At 44.6% G+C, this 23,381-nt stretch overlaps 1 protein-coding gene across 5 annotated transcripts in view; it reads left to right on the top strand.

Annotated features, from left to right (window-relative positions):
- LOC125465429 (adenylate kinase isoenzyme 1-like) overlaps positions 1–23,381 on the top strand; it is a 154,749-nt gene that overhangs the window by 118,410 nt on the left and 12,958 nt on the right. For 4 of the 5 annotated variants that reach the window (XM_048558945.2, XM_048558949.2, XM_048558948.2 and 1 more), the window contains 3 exons: positions 6,573–6,608; positions 18,616–18,779; positions 21,800–21,916. In XM_048558945.2, the coding sequence (XP_048414902.2) occupies positions 6,573–6,608; positions 18,616–18,779; positions 21,800–21,916 (317 nt within the window). Of the gene's footprint in view, positions 1–5,917; positions 6,056–6,572; positions 6,609–18,615; positions 18,780–21,799; positions 21,917–23,381 lie in introns of those variants that run through there. The other variant, XM_048558947.2, reaches the window with a different exon arrangement.

The raw sequence follows: 23,381 nt of genomic DNA, 5'->3' as shown, positions 1-23,381 counted from the left end.
CTTAACCACCCTGTCTGTAGGTGATGCAAGCTTCAAAAGAATTATGTACCTGAACCCCTACGTCCCTCTGTTCTACAACACTTCCCAAGGCCCTCCCATTAATTGTATAAGTCCTGTCCTGTTTGTTTTACCAAAATGCAATACCTCGCATTTATCCAGATGGAACTCCATCTGCCATTTTTCAGTCCATTGACCCATTTGATCAGTATCCCTTTGTACTGTTAGAAAACCTTCTTCACTGTCTACGATGCTGCAAACTTAGGAGCAGAAAGGACAAGCCTCTGACTCTCCAGGAAACATAGAACACAGAACAGTACGGCACAAGATCAGGCCCACCATGTCAGTACCGGCAAAGATGCCACTCTATACTAATGCCACCTGCCTGCACATTGTCCATTTGCCTCTATTCCCTGCCAGTTGATGTGTTTGTGTATAAGCCTCATAAACATTGCTTTTGTGCTAGCAGTGTGATCCAGGAATGTACCACCCTCTTTTTTTAAAAAAAGACCCTACCTCGCACATCTCATTTAAACTTAACCCCTGTCACCTTAAACCTGTGCCCGCCGGTATGTGATATTTCCACCTTGGAGAAAAAACTCCCAACTGTGCACCCTTTCCACACCTCCTATAATTTTATATTCTTCTGTCAGCTCATCCCTCAAACTCTGACAATGTGGTGAAAATAATACAAGTTTGTCGAACCTCCCCTTACAGCTAATGCACTCCAATCCAGGCAACATCCTGGTCAACCTCTTTTGCTCCCTCTGCAAAGGATCTATATCCTTCCAATAGTATGGTTACCAGAACTGAACACAATACTCTAAATGTGGCCTAACTAAAGCTTTATGCAGCTGCAGCATGACTTGCTAAATTTTTTTTTTCATTGCCCCGACCAGTGAAGACAACATGCCCTATGCAATCTTTTCACCTTATCCACTTACATTGTCACTTTTAGGGAGCCATGGAATTTGAACCCCAAGACCTCTCTATCTCCCCTCTTGCATTTGACCTCCCAAAATGTATCACCTCACACCGGTCTGGATTAAACTCCAGCTGCCATTTCTCCACCCAACTTTCCATCTGATATATATCCTGCTGTATCCTTTGACCATCTTGCTCACTATCCATAACTTCACAACTTTTCATGCCATCTGCGAACTTTCTAATCAGACCACCCACATTTTCATGCAAATCATTTATAAATGTTACAAACACAGAGGTCCCAGCACTGATCCTTATAGAACGCCACAGATAACAGATCTCTGGTCAGAAAAACACCCTTCCACATCTATTGTCTGTCTCCTATGGCCAAAGCAATTTCATGTCCAACTTATTTGCACCTCTACACACAAAGAGCCATTACCCAAAATGCACCTTTCACACTGGTGACTTCACAGTTAATATGTCTCCATTATATCTGCATAGATCTGGAACATTTTAATCAATCAATTACAAGTTATTTACAGCATCTTGGATTTCAGTTTGAAAATTTTATATGTAGCAATTCACAGCGTTCATGACAGTGTGATCCACTACATTTTTTCTGTATCAAGTATAATAGCTCCTGAACATTTGTATCCCTAAACCTGATGTTCCACATACTTTTTCAAGGAATTAATTACCTCAGTGATTGGAAAGTTTCTTGGATTGCAGTTAGCTGTGTATTCCTTAGTTGACAGGTTGAAACTGCTTCCTCTCGTTTGCAGCCTTCATCTTAACCCCACCCCCACAGCCTCCCTCTTTCTCCCCTCACATCTTTCTTATAGCTTCTTTCTCCTCATGTCCAGGCTGCCCCCGCCCCACCCCCAACCCCCATCTCCTTCTCCAAACCCTCCTGCTGCTACTTCTTTCCCTCTTCCTCGTCAACTTGGTGGAAGCTTTTTCACTGGAGCGCAGGAGATTGAGGGGTGACCCCCTAGAGGTTTATAAAACCACGAGGGGCATAGATAAGGTGATTAGTAAGGGTCTTTTCCTTAAGGTGGGTGAGTTCAAAACCAGGGAGCGTATTTTTTAAGGTGAGAGGAGAAAGGTTTTAAAAAGGGCAAGAGAGGCAAGTTTATGTTTTTTATACAGTGAGTTGTTCATATGTGGAATGAGCTGTCAGAGGAAGTGGAGGGCGCAGGTACAGTTACAACATTTAAAAGACATTTGGATAAGTGCATGAATAGGAAAGGTTTGGAGAGATATGGGCCAAACACAGGCAGGTGGCACTGGTTTGGTTTGGGAACATGGTCAGCATGAGCTAGTTAGATGAAGGCTCTGTTTCTGTGCTGTATGTCTCAGTGATGAATAAGACAAAAGGCTGCCACATTCTGGCCACAGCCAGCTGTCACTGCCCCTTGCATCTCCATAAGCCACTGCTAGAGTTTAGCTCCTGCACCACCCCCTCCCTCAATCCCTGGATGTGAGCTCATGGCTTCCAGTAAATGTGCTCTCCCTTGGACTGTTACGGTGCCGGCACTGGTTTCCCTAGCTGCTCACCACTCCTCCATTTGCAGGCTGTTTCCGTCCTGCATTTGCTCCTGATGGGCTCACCAGTGAGTGAATTTCCTGGGCGATTTTAGAATTTTCAAGGGGAGACTTGCTCACTATACTTGAGCTCTGTAACATTGTGGGGCCGGAGGCACGTCTTTCAGATGCTGTGTTAAGCAAAGGCCCTGTGTGTTCTCTCAGGTGAAGGTAAAGATCCCTTGGCACAATTTTGAAGAACAGGGGACTTATTCCTGGTGTCTTTGCTGATATTTACACCTCAACTGTGTCATTGTATAAGGTTATCCAGTTAGTAAGAGCTTGCTGTATGAAAACTGGCTGTTGCATTTCCTACATTCCAAGAGTGACTGATACAGAGACATTCATTGTGATGTCACTAGTCATGAAAGGTGCTAAATAAATACAAGTTTTACTTATTCATCACATCACACATAATAGGGTTGGATAATTGAAGAGAAGTAGACAAGCTCATATCGTGCTTCATTTCCAGTTGCTGGAAGCAGCATACATTCGTATGCAGGGACCCATTCTTCATTAACAACAGGAAGATATTCAAGCCTTGCGCTTCTATTGAATCATGCTGGAGCTTCGTGAGCCTATAACACCGCCTTTTGCTTTCTCCATGGTTGTGCCACAGCCATTCAATGTCAACTTGTCACCCAACAGGCATCATTATCAACGTTGTGGTTGTTTGTTTGAAATTTGACGTTCTTGTGGTGAGAAACTGGATCAGTTAGGACTATATTCACTGGAGTTTAGAAGAACGAAGGGGGATTCTCAGAAACCTGTAAAATTCTAACAGGACTAGACATGGTGAACGTAGAAAAGATGTTTCTGATGACCGGGGAGTCTAGAACCAGGGGGTCACAGTCTAAGGATAAGGATTACGTCATGTAAGACTGAGATGAGGAGAAATTACTTTAACCAGAGATTAGTGAAATTCCCGTTAACAGAAAGTGGTTGAGGCCCAAACATTGAGTGTTTTCAAGAAGGAGATAGATTTTGCTGTTAGGGCTGAAGTGGTCAAAGGATATGGGGGGAAAGAAGGAACGAGGAACTGAATTGGATGATCAGCTATGATCTTATTGATTGGGAGAGCAGGATGAAAGGGCTGAATAGCCTACGCCTGCTCCAGTTTTCTATGTTAGTCATGATGATGTGGCACAAGAGGTTTGAACAATAAGTCTCTCCTCTCAGCCAATATCCAGTCCAGTGATTGATAACAGTGGTCATTCAGCCAGGGCAGATGCCCCAATCCCTCATTGGTTGCCTGCACTTGCCAGTCTAATGTTCAGAACTGTTAACATCAGTGGAATTGAATATTGGGTGGGCTGTGTAATGGAGGAGTAATAGACTTACTTCCTCACGGGAACCACTGGTTGTAAATGGGAAACCTGCCTACTTTAAACATTCTGTTAATGCATGGGCACTGAGACCAAAATAATCCTTGTCCTGAGAGCAGCAATTCCACATAAGGACAGGGATTGACCCCATAGCCTCAGTGTCATAATCAGTGATAATAAAACTCTAGGGACCCCAGCTTTGCTTGTGGGCATTACTGACTATTGCAATAGGAGTAAGGAGCGCGTAGAGTGAAAAAGGCAGAGGAGGGAAGAGTGATCCTAATTGGAAGAAGGAATTTTTAAGATGACTGAGTGCACATTGTGACCACTTGCAATTCAGGGTTTTGGAAGAGGCTGGGCACTTTCCAGTTTAATTAAGATGGTGGTTATGGGCAATGGGCCTTGCTAGATGTATCATCATGACAGTACCGTAATAATTAATTTTATTCGGTCTTGGTTTAAATTAAGAACTGTCTCTAAAACTGTACACATTACCTTCAGGCTGATACCCCACGGTTCATGCAGGGAGCCTTTAGGGTGACATGACTGGCTTATTCCAGTCTGTTCCAATTTCTTATTACCCAGAACCACAGGCTCTCAGCGGGTACTTTAGCCTCAGGAAAATGTTCCCCCACTCCTATCGCTTCTGCCATTAACCAGTAGGTCCACAGCCAGTATTTTCTGTGGGTGTTCCTTTCTGACAAGCATTTATTTATTGACAGTGTCATTTGATATTGAGCGTGTTCGAGTCGCGATGTGGTCAGAGTGGCCATCTTTATTGGCAGCTCTAGAATTGCCTGCATTGGGAATACATGTTCCCTTTAATTTGAAAGAATAAACTTGCAGTTTTAAACATGCCTTTCACACCCTGCATGTGCCCTAAAGTTTTTTACGATCAATGAAACACTAGTGAAGAATAGCCACTCTCCCCCTGACCCCTCCCATGCTGTAATGTCAGGGAATAGAACGCCAAGTGGTGCACAGCAAGGTCCCATTAATGGCAAAGTGGGAATGAATTGTCTGTCAGTTTTAATGATGTGATTATAAATTAAAATACATCACTGTGTAGGTCTGTCATGTGATATGTGTTGGGGTTGACATTAATGGTCCTGCCCAAGATGGTGGTTAAAGACAATTTGGCAACAGTTCCTGGTGGGAAAGCCGTCCTGCCAGAACAGGCTGCTAACTTTGATGAGATGGGTCCTGGAATGACAGTGGAATTGTGGGGTGGGGAGGGGGTTAACTTGTCACTCTCTTCCCTGTTGCTTTGTCACTCCTTTCTGCACCGTGGGTGGGGGAAGATGAGCAAAGACATAGCCAGCAACTCCCACGTGGCTGCGAAGGCAGGACATTGAACTGAAACTTATGGAAAATAAGCCTCCAATAAAATGCTTTCCGAAGGAGCCCAGCATGCCCTCCGCAACATTCCTCAACCAACATTGCCAAGTGGTCTTGCTCCTGTTTATGGAATCTTGCTATGTGCTCAAAAGCTTTTGGCTGCAACAAAAATATCTAAACTGCCCCCCAGATACACAGTATGCAAAGACTTTTTCCAGGAGTGTGTGAAAGCTTGATTTAAAAAGTCAAACTTTTTTTTAACTTGTCAGCAGAGTCTCTAGGGGGTTAATGGGTTTCCAGCTGCTATTAATGTGTTGCTAGTTGAAGCATTGCTGTTAAAATTATTGATATAAGGATACAAAGGACTATTATAGGCCTGACTGTCAACAGATTTTAATGGTTAACCAGGCCAAATTCCTTTGAGAACAGTTCTCTCTTGGAAAATAAAAACCTTTCCTCTTGTATTTTTCTCTAAATTTTCAAAATTTTCTTTTTAAAAATATTCTTAATCCTCTGATACAAGATAATCAGGGTGGATTGTATTTGCTCGAAATGATCCTTCCTCACTGCCTCCCATTCTCGATTTTTCTTTCTCCCTGATATTTTGGGACGGCCTGGAGGGAGAAATCAAAGAGGGGAGTGGAATTCCAATACTTAGTGGTTCAGCCTCAACTTCCGGCTAAATACTGAGACTAGCAACTGTAACCGTGGAAACGCACGATTCAACCGTGGCTGCTTACAGTCACAACAGTTGCACTGTTTAAACAGCAGGGTTATGTGCTGTCCAGCTTTCCTGCAAACGGGCAGGCAACTTTGAGGGTAAAATATGGGTGTCAACTGCTCCTCCAGCTCCTCCACTAAAGTGCAGAACATCGCTGCCAAAGGTAAGCTGAGGTCTAACAGAGGCAGTGCAGCTTGGCTAACCTTTTAAAAACTGAGAGACAGCCTCCCAGTTGATTTCAGCTGCTCCCACTCTATTACAGACCTGAATTTCTCAATGCGATAGCCATGCAGTAGAGAGGTTAGGATGCCGGAGTAATGACTTAGTGATGCGAGGCGAGTGAGCATGTTTTACAATTGATGGGGAATAGATTTAAAGCAGAGGATATTACTGAAAACGTAAAGCATCGCTGCAAGACAGGAAGAGGATGGTTTGAGAGGTGAGAAACCACATCAGGACATTCCTTCGTGCCGATCATAATCGAGACGAGGCATGGATTTGCGGCTAGGTTCAAAAACTAGGATTTTTAACAAAACTACTGAGATGCCTTGGTTCTTTTCTGGAGGGGGAAGGAGGTTGGCTTGAAAGCTGCAGTGGACTGTAAGAGATTCCCTTACCTAGAATCTTGTTTTTGAACCAAAGACATAATGAGTGAGTTTAACCTTCTGTTTCTTCCACAGATAAACTGAAAGATTGCAAGATTATCTTTGTTGTTGGTGAGTACAGAATTGATTTATACTCAGTAGTTCAATGTTTTTGTAAAATTAACTGAACCACTTAATGAGAAATGCTTTTGGAAAAGTGATTCTCACTGGTACGTTACCTGGGTCTTTGGAAATGGTGAGAAGGGGATTTGAGATGGTTTTTGATGGCACAGTCGTTTCCTGTTAACACTACACAGCAGTCTAAGCTGTGATATTTTCTTCAAGCAGCAGCCAGTGGCAGCGCAGTGCGGCCCCCGCCTCAGCCAGTGGGGCGCAGTGTAAGCCTGTTGAGCTGAGGTGAGAGTGACAGCCCTTGACATCAAGGCCACTTTCAACCCAATGTGACATCAAGGAGCCCTGGCAAAACTAGACTCAAGGGAGGCAAATGCTCCAGTGGTTAGAGTCATATCTGACACATAGGAAGATGGTTGTGGTTATTGGAGTCATCTCAGATCCACTTCAGGATAGTGTCCCCGGCCCAGCCATCTTCAGCTGCTTCATCAATGACCTTCCCTCCATCATAGGTCACAAGTGGGGATGTTCGCTGATAATTGCACAATGTTCAGCACCATTCGCAACTCCTCGGATACTGAAGCTGTCCGTGTTCAAATGCAACAAATCCTGGACAGTATCCAAGCTTGGGCTGACAAGTGGCAAGTAACATTTTGCACCACACAAATGCCAGGTAATGACCATTTCTAATAAGAAATAATCTAACCACAACCCTTTGATTTTCAGTGGTGTTCCCATCACTGAATTCCCCCACTATCAATATCCTGGGGTTACCTTTGACCTGAAATTCAACTGGACTCACCACATAAACACAATGGCTACAAGAGCAGGCCAGAAGCTGGGAATACTGCGACAAGTAACTCACCTCCTGACTCCTCAAAGCTTGTCCCACCATCTGCAAGACACAAGTCAGGAGTGCGATGGAATACTCCCCACTTGCCTGGATGAGAGTAGCTCCAACAACACTCAAGAAGCTCGACACCATCCAGGACAAAGCAACCACTTGATTGGTACCACATCCACAAACAGTTGGATGGGAACACCAATCCCAGCAAATTCTGCTCCAAGCCACTCACCATCTTGACTTGGAAATATACTGTCACCCCTTTAATGTTGCTGGGTCACAATCGTGGAATTCCCTCTGTAAGGGATTTGTGGGCCAATGCACAGCACATAGATTGCAGTGATTCAAGAAGGCAGTTCACCACCACCTTCTCAAGGGAAACTAGGGCAGTGTGGCCCCGCCTCAGCCCGCGGGGCGCAGTGTGGCCCCGCCTCAGCCCGCGGGGCGCAGTGTGGCCCCGCCTCAGCCCGCGGGGCGCAGTGTGGCCCCGCCTCAGCCTGCGCGGCGCAGTGTGGCCCCGCCTCAGCCAGCAACACCCATGTCCCATCAGTGAATTTTTTTTTAGAACAACATCTCTTACTGTGTGAGATTCACTGTAGCCCTGCCTCACTGAGTGGTTACGGTGTAATCCCGCCTCACTCGGTGTGATTAAAGTGTAATCTCCCTTCATCAATTGTGGTATGGTGTTAGCCTTCCGCATTGAGTGAAATACAGTTTAACTCTCCTTCACCTATTGAGATACCATGTTCTGATGGCGTCATTGAGCTCCACGCAACCTTTCTCCAGACAGCTCCATCCTCACTGATGCTAGTCGTGAGCCAACTTGATTGACCCCACATGATATTGCGAAACAGTTGAAGGTACCAGATGCAGTAAAGGCTCAGAGTTCTGATAATATCCTAATCTTGTTTTAAAGACTTATGCTCCACTGTTCGCTGCGCCCACAGACCAGCTTCCCCAGTAAAGTCGGTGTCCACTTGGCAAGGTGGAAAATGCTTAGGTATATCATGGCCACAAAAATGAGGAGAAATCACATTTTGGCCAATTATTGCCTCGTTAGTTCAGTCCTAATTATCAGCAAAATGATGGAAGGCAGCAACAACAATGCGGTCAACGTGGCAATGATCTGCTCAGTGACACTCAGTTTGGGTTCTGTCAGGGCCACTCAGCTCCTGATCTCACTAAAGCCTTGGTACAAACATGGACGAAAGAGCTGAATTCCAGAGGTGGGGGGAGAGTGACTGCTCTTCACATCAAGGCTGCATTTGACTGAGTGTGGCATCAGGGAGCCCTAGCAAAAGTAGACTCACCGAGGATAGGGGAAGACTCTCTGATGGTTGGAGCCATACCTGGCACATGCGAAGGTGTTCGAGGTTGTGGGAGGTCAGTCATCTCAGCTCCAGGACATGTCTGCGGGAGTTGGTCAGGATAGTGTCCGAGTCCCAACTGTCTTCAGCTGCTTCATCAATGATCTTCCCTCCATCATAAGGTCAGAAGTGGGGATGCTTGCCAACAATTGCACTATGTTCAGCACCATTCGCGACTCCAGATTCAGTGTACAAATGCAACAAGGTCTGAACAATGTCTTGGTTTTTTTCCTGATAATTGGCAAGTGAAATTTGGGTCCGGTAAGTGCCAGGCAATGCCCATCTCCAATAAGAAAGAACCTAGCCATCTCTGCTTGACATTCAGTGACATAAACATCACTCCTACAGTCCAAAGATGTGTAGGCTAGGTGGATCGGCCATGGTAAATTGCCTGTAGTGTTCAGGGGTGTGTGGGTTTTAGGGGGATGGGTCTGAGTGGAATGCTTCAAGGAGCGGTGTGGACCTGTTGGGCCGAAGAGCCTGTTTCCACACTGTAGGGAATCTAATCTAATGTAAAATATAAAGCCAATTTTTAAACTTCTTTAAAAAGTCTATTGAACAGTTGTTTTTTCCTTCACCTATAAATTTTTGTTTTAAGTTTTATGGTTTGTTAGATTTTCACTGCAGAGATTCTGCTGTTCCTACAGTATGTTCCTGAGTGCCAGCAAACTCAGCCTTACAGATCATTCAAATGCTGTGAACAGATACAGGATGTTGTCAGCCAGGTTATAGGAATGCTGCCCCAGCTGTCAGACAAAGGTGAACACTTCAGGGGACAGAGTGCATTATTACTCGCTTCACCTCAGCCCAGGGCGGCACGGTGGCTCAGTGATTAGCACTGCTGCCTCACAGCGCCAGGGACCCGGGTTCAATTCCACCCTCGGGTGACTGTCTGTGTGTGTCAGGTTCATTTTCGGAGACCCTCACGGACTTGATGCAATAACAAGACAGTGACCTGTTTAGAAAAACACAAATCCTTTTATTACCAAGCAAGTACAAGCTGTGGAGAATTACTACTTAACCCAGCAGAGAGTGCAGAGTCTCGCAAGTAATTCTGTCCGAGCAACGGACAGTCCCCGCTTTTTATACTTTACTAAGTACATGATACATAAAACAATTTCACATCTCACAATGACATGATACATAAAACAATTATTACAACAAAGACAGGATACCAAACAATTATTACATCAAGAACATAAAAGACCAGGATATTGTATCGATTGCTAGTAAATGTTCCTCACTCAGCCATATTTGAGACAGTTTAATTCTAATTTTATTCAGTCAGGAAGCTTAAGACAGTGTCTGCATACTGATGTGTGGGAAGATAGGAACATAGAACATAGAACAGTACAGCACAGAACAGGCCCTTCAGCCCACAATGTTGTGCCGACCATTGATCCTCATGTATACATCCTCAAATTTCTGTGACCATATGCATGTCCAGCAGTCTCTTAAATGTCCCCAATGACCTTGCTTCCACAACTGCTGCTGGCAACGCATTCCATGCTCTCACAACTCTGTGTAAAGAACCTGCCTCTGACATCCTCTCTATACTTTCCTCCAACCAGCTTAAAACTATGACCCCTCGTGCTAGCCATTTCTGCCCTGGGAAATAGTCTCTGGCTATCAACTCTATCCATGCCTCTCATTATCTTGTATACCTCAATTAGGTCCCCTCTCCTCCTCCTTTTCTCCAATGAAAAGAGACCGAGCTCAGTCAACCTCTCTTCATAAGATAAGCCCTCCAGTCCAGGCAGCATCCTGGTAAACCTCCTCTGAACCCTCTCCAAAGCATCCACATCTTGCCTATAATAGGGCGACCAGAACTGGACGCAGTATTCCACGTGCGGTCTAACCAAAGTTTTATAGAGCTGCAACAAGATCTCATGACTCTCAAACTCAATCCCCCTGTTAATGAAAGCCAAAACACCATATGCTTTCTTAATAACCCTGTCCACTTGGGTGCTATTTTAAGGGATCTATGTATCTGCACACCAAGATCCCTCTGTTCGTCCACACTGCCAAGAATCCTATCCTTAATCCTGTACTCACCTTTCAAATTCGACCTTCCAAAATGCATCACCTCGCATTTATCCAGGTTGAACTCCATCTGCCACCTCTCAGCCCATCTCTGCATCCTGTCAATGTCCCACTGCAGCCTACAACAGCCCTCTACACTGTCAACAACACCTCCAACCTTCGTGTCGTCTGCAAACTTGCTGACCCATCCTTCAATCCTCTCATCCAAGTCATTAATAAAAACTACAAACAGTAGCGGCCAAGGACAGAGCCCTGGGGAACACTACTCACCACTGACTTCTAGGCAGAATATTTTCCTTCTACTACCACTCGCTGTCTTCTGTTGGCCAACCAGTTCTGTATCCAGACAGCTAAGTTCCCCTGTATCCCATTCCTCCTGACCTTCTGAATGAGCCTACATTGGGGAACCTTATCAAATGCCTTGCTGAAGTACATATACACCACATCCACAGCTCGACCCTCATCAACTTTTCTAGTCACATCCTCAAAGAACTTGATAAGGTTTGTGAGGCATGACCCGCCCCTCACAAAGCCATGTTGACTGCATTTAATCAAGCCATGCTCTCCCAGATGGTCATAAATCCTATCCCTCAGAATCCTTTCTAACACCTTGCAGACGACAGACGTGAGACTTACTGGTCTGTAATTGCCAGGGATTTCCCTATTTCCTTTCTTGAAGAGAGGAATTACATTTGCCTCTCTCCAGTCCTCAGGTACGACTCCAGTGGAGAGCGAGGATGCAAAGATCTTCACAAGTGGCGAAGCAATTGCATTTCTCGTTTCCCAAAGCAGCCGAGGACAAATCTGGTTTGGGCCTGGCGACTTGTCAATCATAATGTTTGACAAAATTTTCAGCACATCAGCTTCCTCTATCTCTATCCATTCCAGCATGCACACCTGCTCTTCAAAGATTTCATTCACTACAAAGTTCGTTTCTTTCGTAAAGACAGAAGCAAAAAACTCATTTAGGACTTCCCCTACCTCCTCAGGCTCCACACACAAGTTCCCTATGCTATCCCTGATCGGCCCTACTCTTTCTTTGACCATTCTCTTATTCCTCACATAAGTGTAAAATGCCTTCGTGTTCTCCCTAATCCGTTCTGCCAAGCCTTTCTCGTGCCCCCTCCTGGCTCTCCTCAGACCATTTTTGAGCTCCTTCCTTGCCTGCCTGTAATCCTCTAGAGCTGAGCTTGACCCTAGCTTCCTCCACCTTATGTAAGCTACCTTCTTCCTTTTGACGAGAAGCTCCACCGCTCTCGTCATCCAAGGTTCCTTTATCTTACCCCTTCTTGCCTGTCTCAGAGGGACATATTTATTCATCACTCACAACAACTGTTCCTTAAACAGTCTCCACATGTCTATAGTGCCTTTACCATGGAACAATTGCTCCCAGTCCATGCTTACACTGAATTCCTAGCTGGGCAGGAAGCTTCAGGGCAGTGCCTGCATACCTATGTTATCCCAATAACATCTCGTGTAGTTTGTACTTTCTCTCCAAATCTGCATGTGTTTCCTCTGGGTGCTCCAGTTTTCTCTCATAGGTTAGGTGGGTTGACCATGCTGAATTGTCCGTAGTGTCCAGGGATGTGTAGGCTGGGTGGATTAGCCATGGGAACTGCAGGGCTGCAAGGTTAGGGCAGGGGGGGTGGGTCTGGGTGGAATGCTGTTAGGGGGTCAGTGTGTGGACTTGATGGGCAGAATGGCCTGCTTCCACACTGTAGGGATTCTAACTCCATTTTTCTGTTTTCTTTCTGTCGCCTATTCCTATATTTATTATTGTCGTGGTAGCCCTGGTAGGTAATGCTTTATAACAGAGCTTCAATTAGTATCACGGGTGATTTCATGATGGTGTGTGTAACAGCACCTCTGAACAGATTTAAAAAGGAGGGTTTGCAGGCCTTTATGTCTTGAAAGCCAATATAATAAGCAGAAATCCTGATTCAGTGATATGAAGCCCTGCATAGACCACACCTTAAGTCACTGTGCATGGTTCCAGGCACCAACCTCTGGAAAAATATTGCCAGGAGTGCAGCATAGTTTGACCAGAATGACATCCAGATTCCCCAACCAAGGAGAGACTGGAAAAAGTAGAGTTGTATTCACCAAATTTTGACAGAGGTCATTTGATCAATATTTTCAAGATATTAAGGATTGAATAGAGTAAATAGAGAAAATGAATTCTGCTGGTTGAGGATTCCGGGACTGTGATAGCATCATCTACAAACTAGTGTCAGACTTTTCAGGCATGAGATTAGGAAACACTTCAATAGAGAGAGACAGAATTGGGCAAGGTTAGATCTCCTGTAAATGGCGATTGACGATTGACGCGAGATCAATAGTTCAACCTATATCCAGCTTTGGTAGATTTTTGTTGGCTGCTGGTATTATGGGATATGAGGAAAAGATGGGAATGTAGAATTTGGTGACAGATCAGCCGTGGTCACACTGATGCTGGCACAGAGGCTTGAAAGGCTAAACAGCCTTCTACCGCCTCACCTCACCTCCATTTGTGACCCTCACATTACCTCATTGAACAGGATACGGGGTAACTGTCCCTTAGTGAGGGGCTGATACGGTTTAACCCTCCCTCGATGAGGGTCTGATATGGTGCAGCTTCTCCTTCATTGAGTGGGGAGCTGCAGGGAAACTGCAAGAAGACCGGATCACTGCCAATGCCGCACTCCCTCAGCACTGCCTCCAGAAATGCAGCACTGTCTTGGTGCTGATAGCAGAGTACAGCACTCCCTCAGCCCTCCCTTGAGGAATGCAGGCCTAGCTGTTGTGCTGAATGCTGAGGAGGAGGACTCTGCGATCTTCTCACTCAGGAAGCAAATATGACACCATTCCCAGGAAAGATCAAGAGCTCACTCTCATTCCGATTTAACACCTGGAACATAAACTCTGAATTCAGGTTTGAAGTTCAGTGTAATTTGAAAAATGAGAGTAGTAGGTGCATCTTTTATAAAGGCACATAAGTGGCAGATCCCATTCCCCAGAAAGTGAGTCCTCCAACTGTTCAATCGCAGCCTCTTCCCTACTTGCCCCATTGCTTCCTGCTTCAATGCCCACCTTATTCCCTTGCTCGATAATAAAATGTGAGGCTGGATGAACACAGCAGGCCTCTGATGAAGGGTCAAGGCCCAAAACGTCAGCTTCTGTGCTCCTGAGATGCTGCTTGGCCTGCTGTGTTCATCCAGCCTCACATTTTATTATCTTGGATTCTCCAGCATCTGCAGTTCCCATTATCTCTTATTCCCTTGCTCTCTCCTGCCACCTACAGGAACTATCTCAAATTTTCTCCATTTTATCTCTGACCATCCTGCTATCTGCCGGTTTCAGATCATACTGCAAGTGTTGATCTCCTTCTCTACTCACTGCCCTCCATCACTCTTTGGAATATTTCACTCTTGCCTTTCTCTGAACACATGTTCATTGGATTTATCATTTAATTATTAGTTTGGTGTATGGAGGAGTTGGCGTGTGATTTTTAGCAAGCAGGAGTGGAGGACGGAACGATTTCTCCATTCTCAGTTGTTTTCCCCTCATTACTCTATAGATCCCCATAACCAGAGAGAGCAACTGCTTCAGCCCAGCTCATTACTATTTCTTGTGAGGGGAGCTCATGACTTCACAAAACCTTGTATTGGTTTTGTTGATTTCTGCTGTTTGATCTTTTAATAAAGGAGGTTCCGTATCTCTCACAACCTCTTCTTTAATATTTGCAATTCCCTCAATAAACTCTCCAAAGATTTCTGATCCTTTGCCAAGATGAGTTTCACATGGATCCTCCAAAACATTGCTGAGCTTCCTGTTTGTTATTAGTTTGGTAGGCAGCATTGTCAAGGTTGGTGCCTTTATCACCCAGTGCTGTGCTGCACTTTGATGATGTGAACTGACAAGAATTGTAATGTTAAGCTTTTTAACTTATTTCTTTATTTTTCTACTTCTTCACCTAAGTTTTTTTTACCTAGGTGCTGTGAATGGTGACATTATAAAATTTTCACTGTACTCCTGTATCCCTGTGCTTGAGTAGACATGACAATGAAACCTATTTCTAAATTCTGGTAGTTGCCCTTCATCATGAAGCAGAGAGGAGTTCAATTCGGAGTTCCTGAAGTTGGGCCCAGCAATGATTAAGGTGGCCATTCCTTTGGATTTATACTGGAAAGCCAGGTGTTCAGGGGGCTGTGTCTCCTGTCTGATGCCTGATTTGAACCAGACGTCCTCCAGCCCATTATTTTTACTTTTAAGCAAGAATCTCCTTTGGTTCTTCCTCCTCCTTTTGACTCCCAGGCAAACGCTGGAACTTTAAAGGCCCAATATATTTTATGATTGAAGATAAGCAAGAATCAGTGTTTTCATAGATTACGCTACTCATCTCTCTCTACAGTACCTTACCAAGATCTGCTTCACCCTCGTGTGAAAAAGAAATTGCTTCATGCTCAGTAATTCATTAGCAAGAATTCTTCATCATCAGAACCACCAGAGTGTTGATAGAAAGACAGAAACACAGAAGATAGGAGCAGGAGGAGGCCATTCCACCCTTCGAGCCTGCTCCACCATTCTTCACGATCATGGCTGATCGTCCAACTCAATAGCCTAATCCTGCTTTCTCTCCATAAACTCTAATCCCATTCACCCCATATGCTATGCCTGGTCACTTCTAAAATACGTTCAGTGTTTTGGCATCAACTACTTCCTGTGGTAATGAATTCCACAGGTTCACTACTCTTTGGGTCAAGAAATGGGTCCTCATCTCTGTCCATCTACCCTGAATCCTCAGCCTGTGACCATCTATGGTACCGGTCTTAATTTGCTGAATCATTGAGTACATTCTTTCCCAATGGTATCATTTCTAATTCCATTCTCCAAGCCTTCTCCTGCAGAGTATTTTCCCCGGCTGAACGGCCCAGGTATGTCAGGTGCGTCAGCCAGTCCAAGATCGGTCAATACACGGTGAAATCCCATTGGAGGCACCCTCACTGTATGAAAGATTCAGTGCACTGTATCACCTGTTGCAGTTTCAGCTCCCCACTTTTAGGATTTGTAGAAACATACAAAACAGGAGCAGGAGTGGGCCATTCGGCCCTTCAAGCCTGCTCTGCCATTCAGTATGCTCAAGGCTAATTATCCAATTCAGCCCCCTGTTCCTGCTTTCTCCTCACACCCTTTGATCTCTTTAGCCCTAACAACTATGACTAACTGCCTCTGAAAACATCCAATATTTTGGCCTCAGCTGCTTTCTGGGGCAGAAAATTCCACAGACTTACCAGTAAGTGCAGACATTTCTCCTCATCTCAGTCCTAAATGACCTACCCTCATACCCTTAAACTATGACCCCTGGCTCTGGATTACCTGATCATCGGGAACCTGTTTCCTGCATTTACCCTGTGTCTAGTCTTGTTAGAATTTTATAGGGTTCTATGGAATACCCACCCTCATTCTTCTAAACTCCAGTGGATAGAATCCTAAACAATCCAGTCTGTCTTCGTATGTCAGTCCTGCTCTCCCAGGAATCAGTCTGGTGAACCTTTGTTGCACTCCCTCCATAGCTAGAATATCCTTCCTCAGGTAAGGTGACCAAAACGGCATACAATGGGTCATAAAGAGGAAAATATTCAAGGAAACAAATTAAAATTTTGAAAAGACACAAAAAATTCATAAAATGCATCCGATGATGACATAATGAAACCATTTCTAGGACTGGACTGTTGGTGGTCATGTTGTTCATAGACCTGCAATGTTGCACAACACAGCAATACACTGTAGATAACAGGGTGTAGAGCTGGATGCACACAGCAGGCCAAGCAGCATCAGGGAAGCAGGAAAGCTGACGTTTCGGGTCTAGACCCTTCTTCAGAAATGGGGGATGGGAAGGGGATTCTGAAATAAATAGGGAGAGAGGGGGAGGTGGATAGAAGATGGATAGAGGAGAAGATAGGTGAAGAGGAGTCAGACAGGTCAAAGAGGCCGGAATGGAGCCAGTAAAGGTGAGTGTAGGTGGGGAGTTAGGTGATGGGGTGGAAGGAAGGACGGACAGATTGGGGAGGCGGGGACAAGCTGGGCTGGTTTTGGGATGCAGTCGGGGGAGGGGAGATTTTGAAGCTGGTGAAGTCCACGTTGCTACTATTGGTCTGCAGGGTTCCCAAGCGGAATATGTGTTGCTGTTCCTGCAACCACCAGGTGGCATCATTGTGGCACTGCAGGAGGCCCATGATCGACATGTCATCCAAGGAGTAGGGAAGTTGAAACAGTTCGTGTCTGGGAGGTGCAGTTGTTTATCACGAATAATACATGACAGTATACTTTTCTGCACTGACCACATCGAGAGAGCAGTAAATAATTTGTCAATCTAACAAATGTTATTTATTTCCTGGTTTATTGCACTATTTCTCCAGTTTTAATCGAATTCTCTCTTGCACTGAATGTAATGGTTTTCAAAATTTTGTGTGGAGGTAACCCATCCCATTGACTCCAAATTTTACTCTCAGTTTCACCCTTTGAGCTGGTCTCTGGGAACATTTCCCTCCACAAAGGGTGGGATTTTACTTTACATTCAAGTTAGAATTTCTCCGTCATGCATCTGATGCTTTGTTTTCCTAGGTAGTAATGGAGGTCAGCAATCTTGTGTGTGTACTTTAAGAGTGCATGTTGTGAGGCAATTCCCTCATAGAGTGCATCACATTCAGGCCCAACGCTGTCATCATTGCTGTGGTTTGCCTTATCTTTAAGAATCGTATGTATGTACAGCTTGTTAACAATCGCAGCGGGCTGAGGAGTGGCAGATGGAGTTTAATTTGGATAAATGCGAGGTATTGCAAACAAGGGTGGGGTTAATACAATTCATGGTCGGGCCCTGGATAGTGCGAGACCTGGGGGTTCAAGGACATAATTCTTTCAAACTTGCATCACAAATAGACAGGACGGTTTAGAAGGCGTTTAACCCACTTAACTTTGAGTGGAGGAGTGAGACACCATGTTGGGGTTGTGCAGGACATTGGTGAGGCCTCTTCTGGAGTACTGTGTGCAGTTCTAGTCACCCTGTTATAGGAAGGATATTATTAAACTGGAGACGGTTCAGAAGAGACTTACCAAGGTGTTTCCAGGAATAGAGGGTTTGAGTTTTTAAAAAAAGCTGAACTTCTTTCAGCTGAGCATGGGATGTTGAGGGATGACCTTATAGAGGTTTATAAAATCATGAGGGGATTAGATAAAATGAATAACAAAGGCCTTTTCCCTAGGGTGGGGGAGCTCAAAACTAGAGGGCATATTTTTAAAGCAAGAGGAGAAAGATTTAAAAAGGACATGAGCAGCAGCAGTTTTATACAGAGAGTGATTTGTACGTGGAATGAACTGGCAGAGGAAGTGGTGGATGTGGGACAGTTACAACATGCAAAACACATTTGGATAAGTACATGAATTGGAAAGGTTTGGGTGGATATGGGCCAGAATCAGGCAGGTGAGACTAGGTGTGATTCGTTTCGGATTATATTTGCCATGGACTGGTTTGACGAAGGATCTGATTCAGTGCCTATGACTCGGACCTCTATCTGGACCTACAAATGAAAGGAGGTCATAGGGCGGGTCTGCAAACAATTAGGCAGGGAAGATACATTTCCAAAAAAAAATGCGGTGTGTTTGCAAATATCTTGAAATGTTTCTGTTCACATTAGTTTGCATTTGATTTGGGGCCCACCCAGCTGTGACCTGGCATTGTTTTGGTGATACAGTCTCCTGTTTGCTCCATAACTAGGTGGCCCGGGATCCGGCAAGGGAACTCAGTGTGAGAAGATTGTACATAAATATGGCTACACCCACCTATCCACTGGGGACCTGCTGAGGGCAGAGGTCAGTTCTGGCTCGGAAAGAGGGAAGAATTTCCACAAAATTATGGAGGGAGGAGAACTCGTGCCTCTGGTAAGTCCAATCACAGTGAGAATCCCTCAGTAAAAGTATGCACCTCCCCCAAGCAGTGAAACAACGCTGTTTGCGTTGGCTCTGAGATTACTGTTTTGTGATTCACACAATTTCTACATGCCAAAATGTTAACAGTGGCTGCTCAGCAGGTTGTGCTCCTAAGATACTGCTTGGCCTCCTGAGTTCATCCAGCTCCACACTTTCTTATTTCCCTTCACCCGAATGTGTTTCTGCATGAACCTTCCTTTGTAATGTTCTCTATGTTACCTTGGACATTTTGCCAAGCTGCAAATGCTTTGATCCAAAATCCCTGTGGCCCGAAGTGCATTTTGTCTTCATTTTTGTATCTGGTGTAGAAAGTGTAGCGCCTTTTTTTTCTTGTTTTTTTTTCGGTCTGATTGGCCTCCAGCAAAATGCTTTGAATCTTTTCCCAGTATCAAACAGATCAGGAGGCTATTCAGCCCATCATGCTATCCTGCTCATTTAAACAGCTGCCCAAGTTGCCACACCCAGCCTGTACCTTTCTCCTGTCCCAGTCTGTAATTTTCTTCCTTTCAAGTTTTTATCCAGTTCTCTTGCTATTGAGTCTACTTCCACCAGCCAATCAGGCCACAACTTGCTGCATGAAAAATAACCAAAAAGGGTTTGCCTCAAATCTCCCCTTCCCCTACTGCATCCCTAAACCAGCCCAGTTCGTCCCCTCCCCCCACTGCACCACACAACCAGCCCAGCTCTTCCCCCCCACCCACTGCATCCCAAAACCAGTCCAACCTTTCTCTGCCTCCCTAACCGGTTCTTCCTCTCAGCCATCCCTTCCTCCCACCCCAAGCCGCACCCCCAGCTACCTACTAACCTCATCCCACCTCCTTGACCTGTCCGTCTTCCCTGGACTGACCTATCCCCTCCCTACCTCCCCACCTATACTGTCTCCACCTATCTTCTTTTCTCTCCATCTTCGGTCCGCCTCCCCCTCTCTCCCTATTTATTCCAGTTCCCTCTCCCCATCCCCCCCTCTGATGAAGGGTCTAGGCCCAAAACGTCAGCTTTTGTGCTCCTGAGATGCTGCTTGGCCTGCTGTGTTCATCCAGCCTCACATTTTACTATCTTGGAATTCTCCAGCATCTGCAGTTCCCATTATCTCTCTCTTGCCTCAGTTCCCTCCTGGTTTTTATTAATTTTTAGCAATTATCTCAAATCTGTATCCTTTTGTTACTGACCCTCCTGTCAAAGGAAGCAGCATTTCCCTGCTTACATTAAAGGTGCCATTAGAATGCACATTGTTGTTGTTGCTGCCACATTCATATTTAGTGAGTAATTGTTCTGGGCGGGCATGGAGTGACCTGTCAATGTTCTTGCTCCATATCCCAGCTTTGTCTTTGTTTTCGCAACATAGGACTGTATTCACAATGCCTGTAATAGCTGGGCCACAACACCACACATTTCAGTATAATCACACAGAACTCCGTCCTCAAAACTTCAAAACCAGGACTTTAAACAGTAACTAAAAAATGAGCTTCAGTCACCAATATCTCACACTTTCAGGCTGTAAGTTATCCCGACTGTAGCTTCATTCCACATGAACTTTGAGCTTTGGCACTATTAACCCCATGTATTTGGTCAGATATATAGTCATAGAGATGTACAGCATGGAAATGGACCCTATGATTCTACTCATCCACACTGACCAGACATCCCAATCTGACCTAGCCCCATTTGCCAGCATTTGGCTCATATCCCTCCAAACCTTTCCTATTCATATACCCATCCAGATGCCTTTTAACTGTTGTAACTGTACTAGCCTCCACCACTTCTTCTGGCAGCTCATTCCATTCCACCCTCTGTGTGAAAATGTTGCCCATCAGGTCCCTTTTAAATCTTTCCCCTCTCACCTTAAACTTATTCCCTCTAGTTTTGGAATCTCCCACCTTGGGAAAAAGACTTTAGCTATCCACCCTATCCATGCCCCTCATGATTTTACAAACCTCTAAAGTCTCAGTCTATTTGTTGTCTCCCTATAACTCAAACCCTCCAGTCCCAACAACATTCTTGTAAATCATTTCTGCATCCTCTCAAGTTTAACAACTTTCTATAAAAATGCTACCAGAATTGTAGGCAGGATTCTAAAATTGGTCTCACCAATGTCCTGTATAGCTGCAATATGACATCCCAACTCCGATACTCAATGAAGGCTTGGTCTCTTCACCACCACATCTACCAGCAGCTGCAGTACCAACTGCTGCACACCTAGGTCTCCTTGTTCGACAACACTCGCCAGGGCCCGACCGTTAGTGTACAAGTCCTGCCCAGGTTTTCCTTACCAAAATGCAGCACCTCCCATTTATCTAAATCAAACCTCATCGCCTATCCCTCGGCCCAATAGGTCCCATTTGTACTCTGAAGTGATCTTCTTCACTGTCCATTGCACCACCAATTTTGATGTAATCTGCAAACTTACTAACAATTCTTCCTACATTCACATCCAAATAATTTATCTGGATGGTGAGAAATCAGTGGACCCAGCGCTAACCTTTGTGGAACACCACTGGTCAGAGGTTTCCAGTTTGAGAAACAATCCTCCACCATCATCCTCTGCCTCCTACCTTCAATTTAATTTTGTATTCAATTGACTGGCTCCCCTTGGATCCCATATGATCTAACCTTACTAACCAATCGAGCATGCAGAACCTTGTGGACTGTTTTGCTGAAGTCCATATAGACAGTGCTCTGCCTCCATCGATCTTCTTTGTCACCTCTTCAAAAAACTCAATCAGGTTAGTCAGACATTGTTTCCCACGCACAATGTCATACTGACTATTCATAATCAGTCCTTGCCTTTCGAAATACATGTAAGTCCTGTCTCTCAGAATCCCCAACAATTTACCCACCACTGACAAGAGGCTGCCTGGTAAATAGTTCCCCTGGCTTTTCATTTCATTTGCACAGATTGTGGTGTGAATAGTATGCATTTTTGTATTCCCTGTTACTGCACATTGGACATCCTGTGTATCTCCTTTCTTCAGGAAACTATCCTGGAAATGCTGAAGGAGGCTATGATTGCAAAAGCCGATGTCTCAAAGGGCTTCTTGATCGATGGCTACCCTCGGGAAGTGAAGCAAGGCGAAGAATTTGAGAAGCGGGTATGCGATTTATGGGGTACGGGGATTACGATCAGACCACTTGGACCACTGTTCCCTTTGTTTATCAAAATGATCCCACAGCATGATTCAAGTTAGAACAGGGACGTTCTCCCTGGGGTTCTGGCCAATATTTATCCCTTTATCAAAATCACTGAAATAGATAGATTATATGGCTATTTGATCTAGATTTTGCAGTCAGTGAAGAGGTAACTGCACTCACCACTGTATACACAGGAAGCTGCCTGAAAAGCTCTAGAGACCTTTAAGATTTCTCCTTACCCCACATTAATCTAATGGAGGGATTTTTTCATTGAACCAATCATATTCAAGTATTCTCATAGACAGCAACCCAGGATATAAAATACACTGAATATCCTTCACTTTTTAATCTTTTTATAGAGAGTGACGTATTTATTTTGGCCAAGACTTAGAATGAAGGGTAGAGCCTGAAATATCATAACTTTCTAAAAATATATACCTTCGATTATACTGAAAACCCACAGTGCAATCCTGTAAAAATGAAGAAATTTGGCACTCCAGAAATACAGGAATGTTTTCTCACGGCTTGCCCCCAGACTAGTCAGCAGCAATTATGGTTAAGTGTGGTGTTAAAAGCTATATTATGTCTTATTAAACAAAATGTAAATTTCTCAAAGGCTTTATAGCAAACCTAATCATCTTAAAAGTGGATATTCGTGGTAATTCAAGTGCTTTTATGGGATTTCTGTACGGAAAATGGGAAGTTCAACAGCCTGCCCTTTTGAAAAAGCAGGGAGTTACTCCTGAGCTTGCACATTTAGGTGTGCAGGTGTGAATTCCAGGTTTTGTTGCCAGTACCCTGTCTGTTACTGTGATGATTGCTGACAGTTTTACCATCATTAGAACTATAAAGTCCAGGCCATTATCTCATTGCTGTTTGCAGGAGCTTCCTGTGATCGAATTGGATGCTGTGTTTCCTACAATTCAACAGTATCCATGCCTCAGAGGTACTTAGTTGACGGTACTTCCAGTAACTTCAGCTTATGAAAAGTGTTGCATATATGCAAATAATTTTCTCCTCTTAGTTAGGCTTGAGGCTGTGTTGACAGTGTTTGGCAAAGTCAGAGTAAATTAGTCATAAAAATTCAGTGCCCCCTTCCAGAGTTAATCTATCTCTGTCATTGATATTGTCTGAGGTAAGGATCAGGCTCTACTGTGATGCCTGCCTTGTCTGAATAGTCTGATGACACTCAATGTCTGGGCTAAGAGTTAACAGATTGCACAGTGGAATCCCTGTGTGTCTCACCGTGTCCAAACGGGATTGGCAGGAAGGTCTGAGACATTGGTACTGATGGAATTGTACGGGTTCCTGATTATCAACTAAAATCCCAATCTGTACTCAGGAGAGACTGGAGAGTTTTCTTTTATCCTTGAGAATCCATTGAGGATTGCAAGTTCAGAAACACAGGGGAGGTGATTTGGAGTT

Source organism: Stegostoma tigrinum, chromosome 29, assembly GCF_030684315.1.
Source record: "Stegostoma tigrinum isolate sSteTig4 chromosome 29, sSteTig4.hap1, whole genome shotgun sequence".
Lineage (NCBI taxonomy): Eukaryota > Metazoa > Chordata > Chondrichthyes > Orectolobiformes > Stegostomatidae > Stegostoma > Stegostoma tigrinum.
The sequence above is the reverse complement of the archived record's forward strand: the minus strand, read 5'-3'. Positions and strand labels throughout refer to the sequence as shown.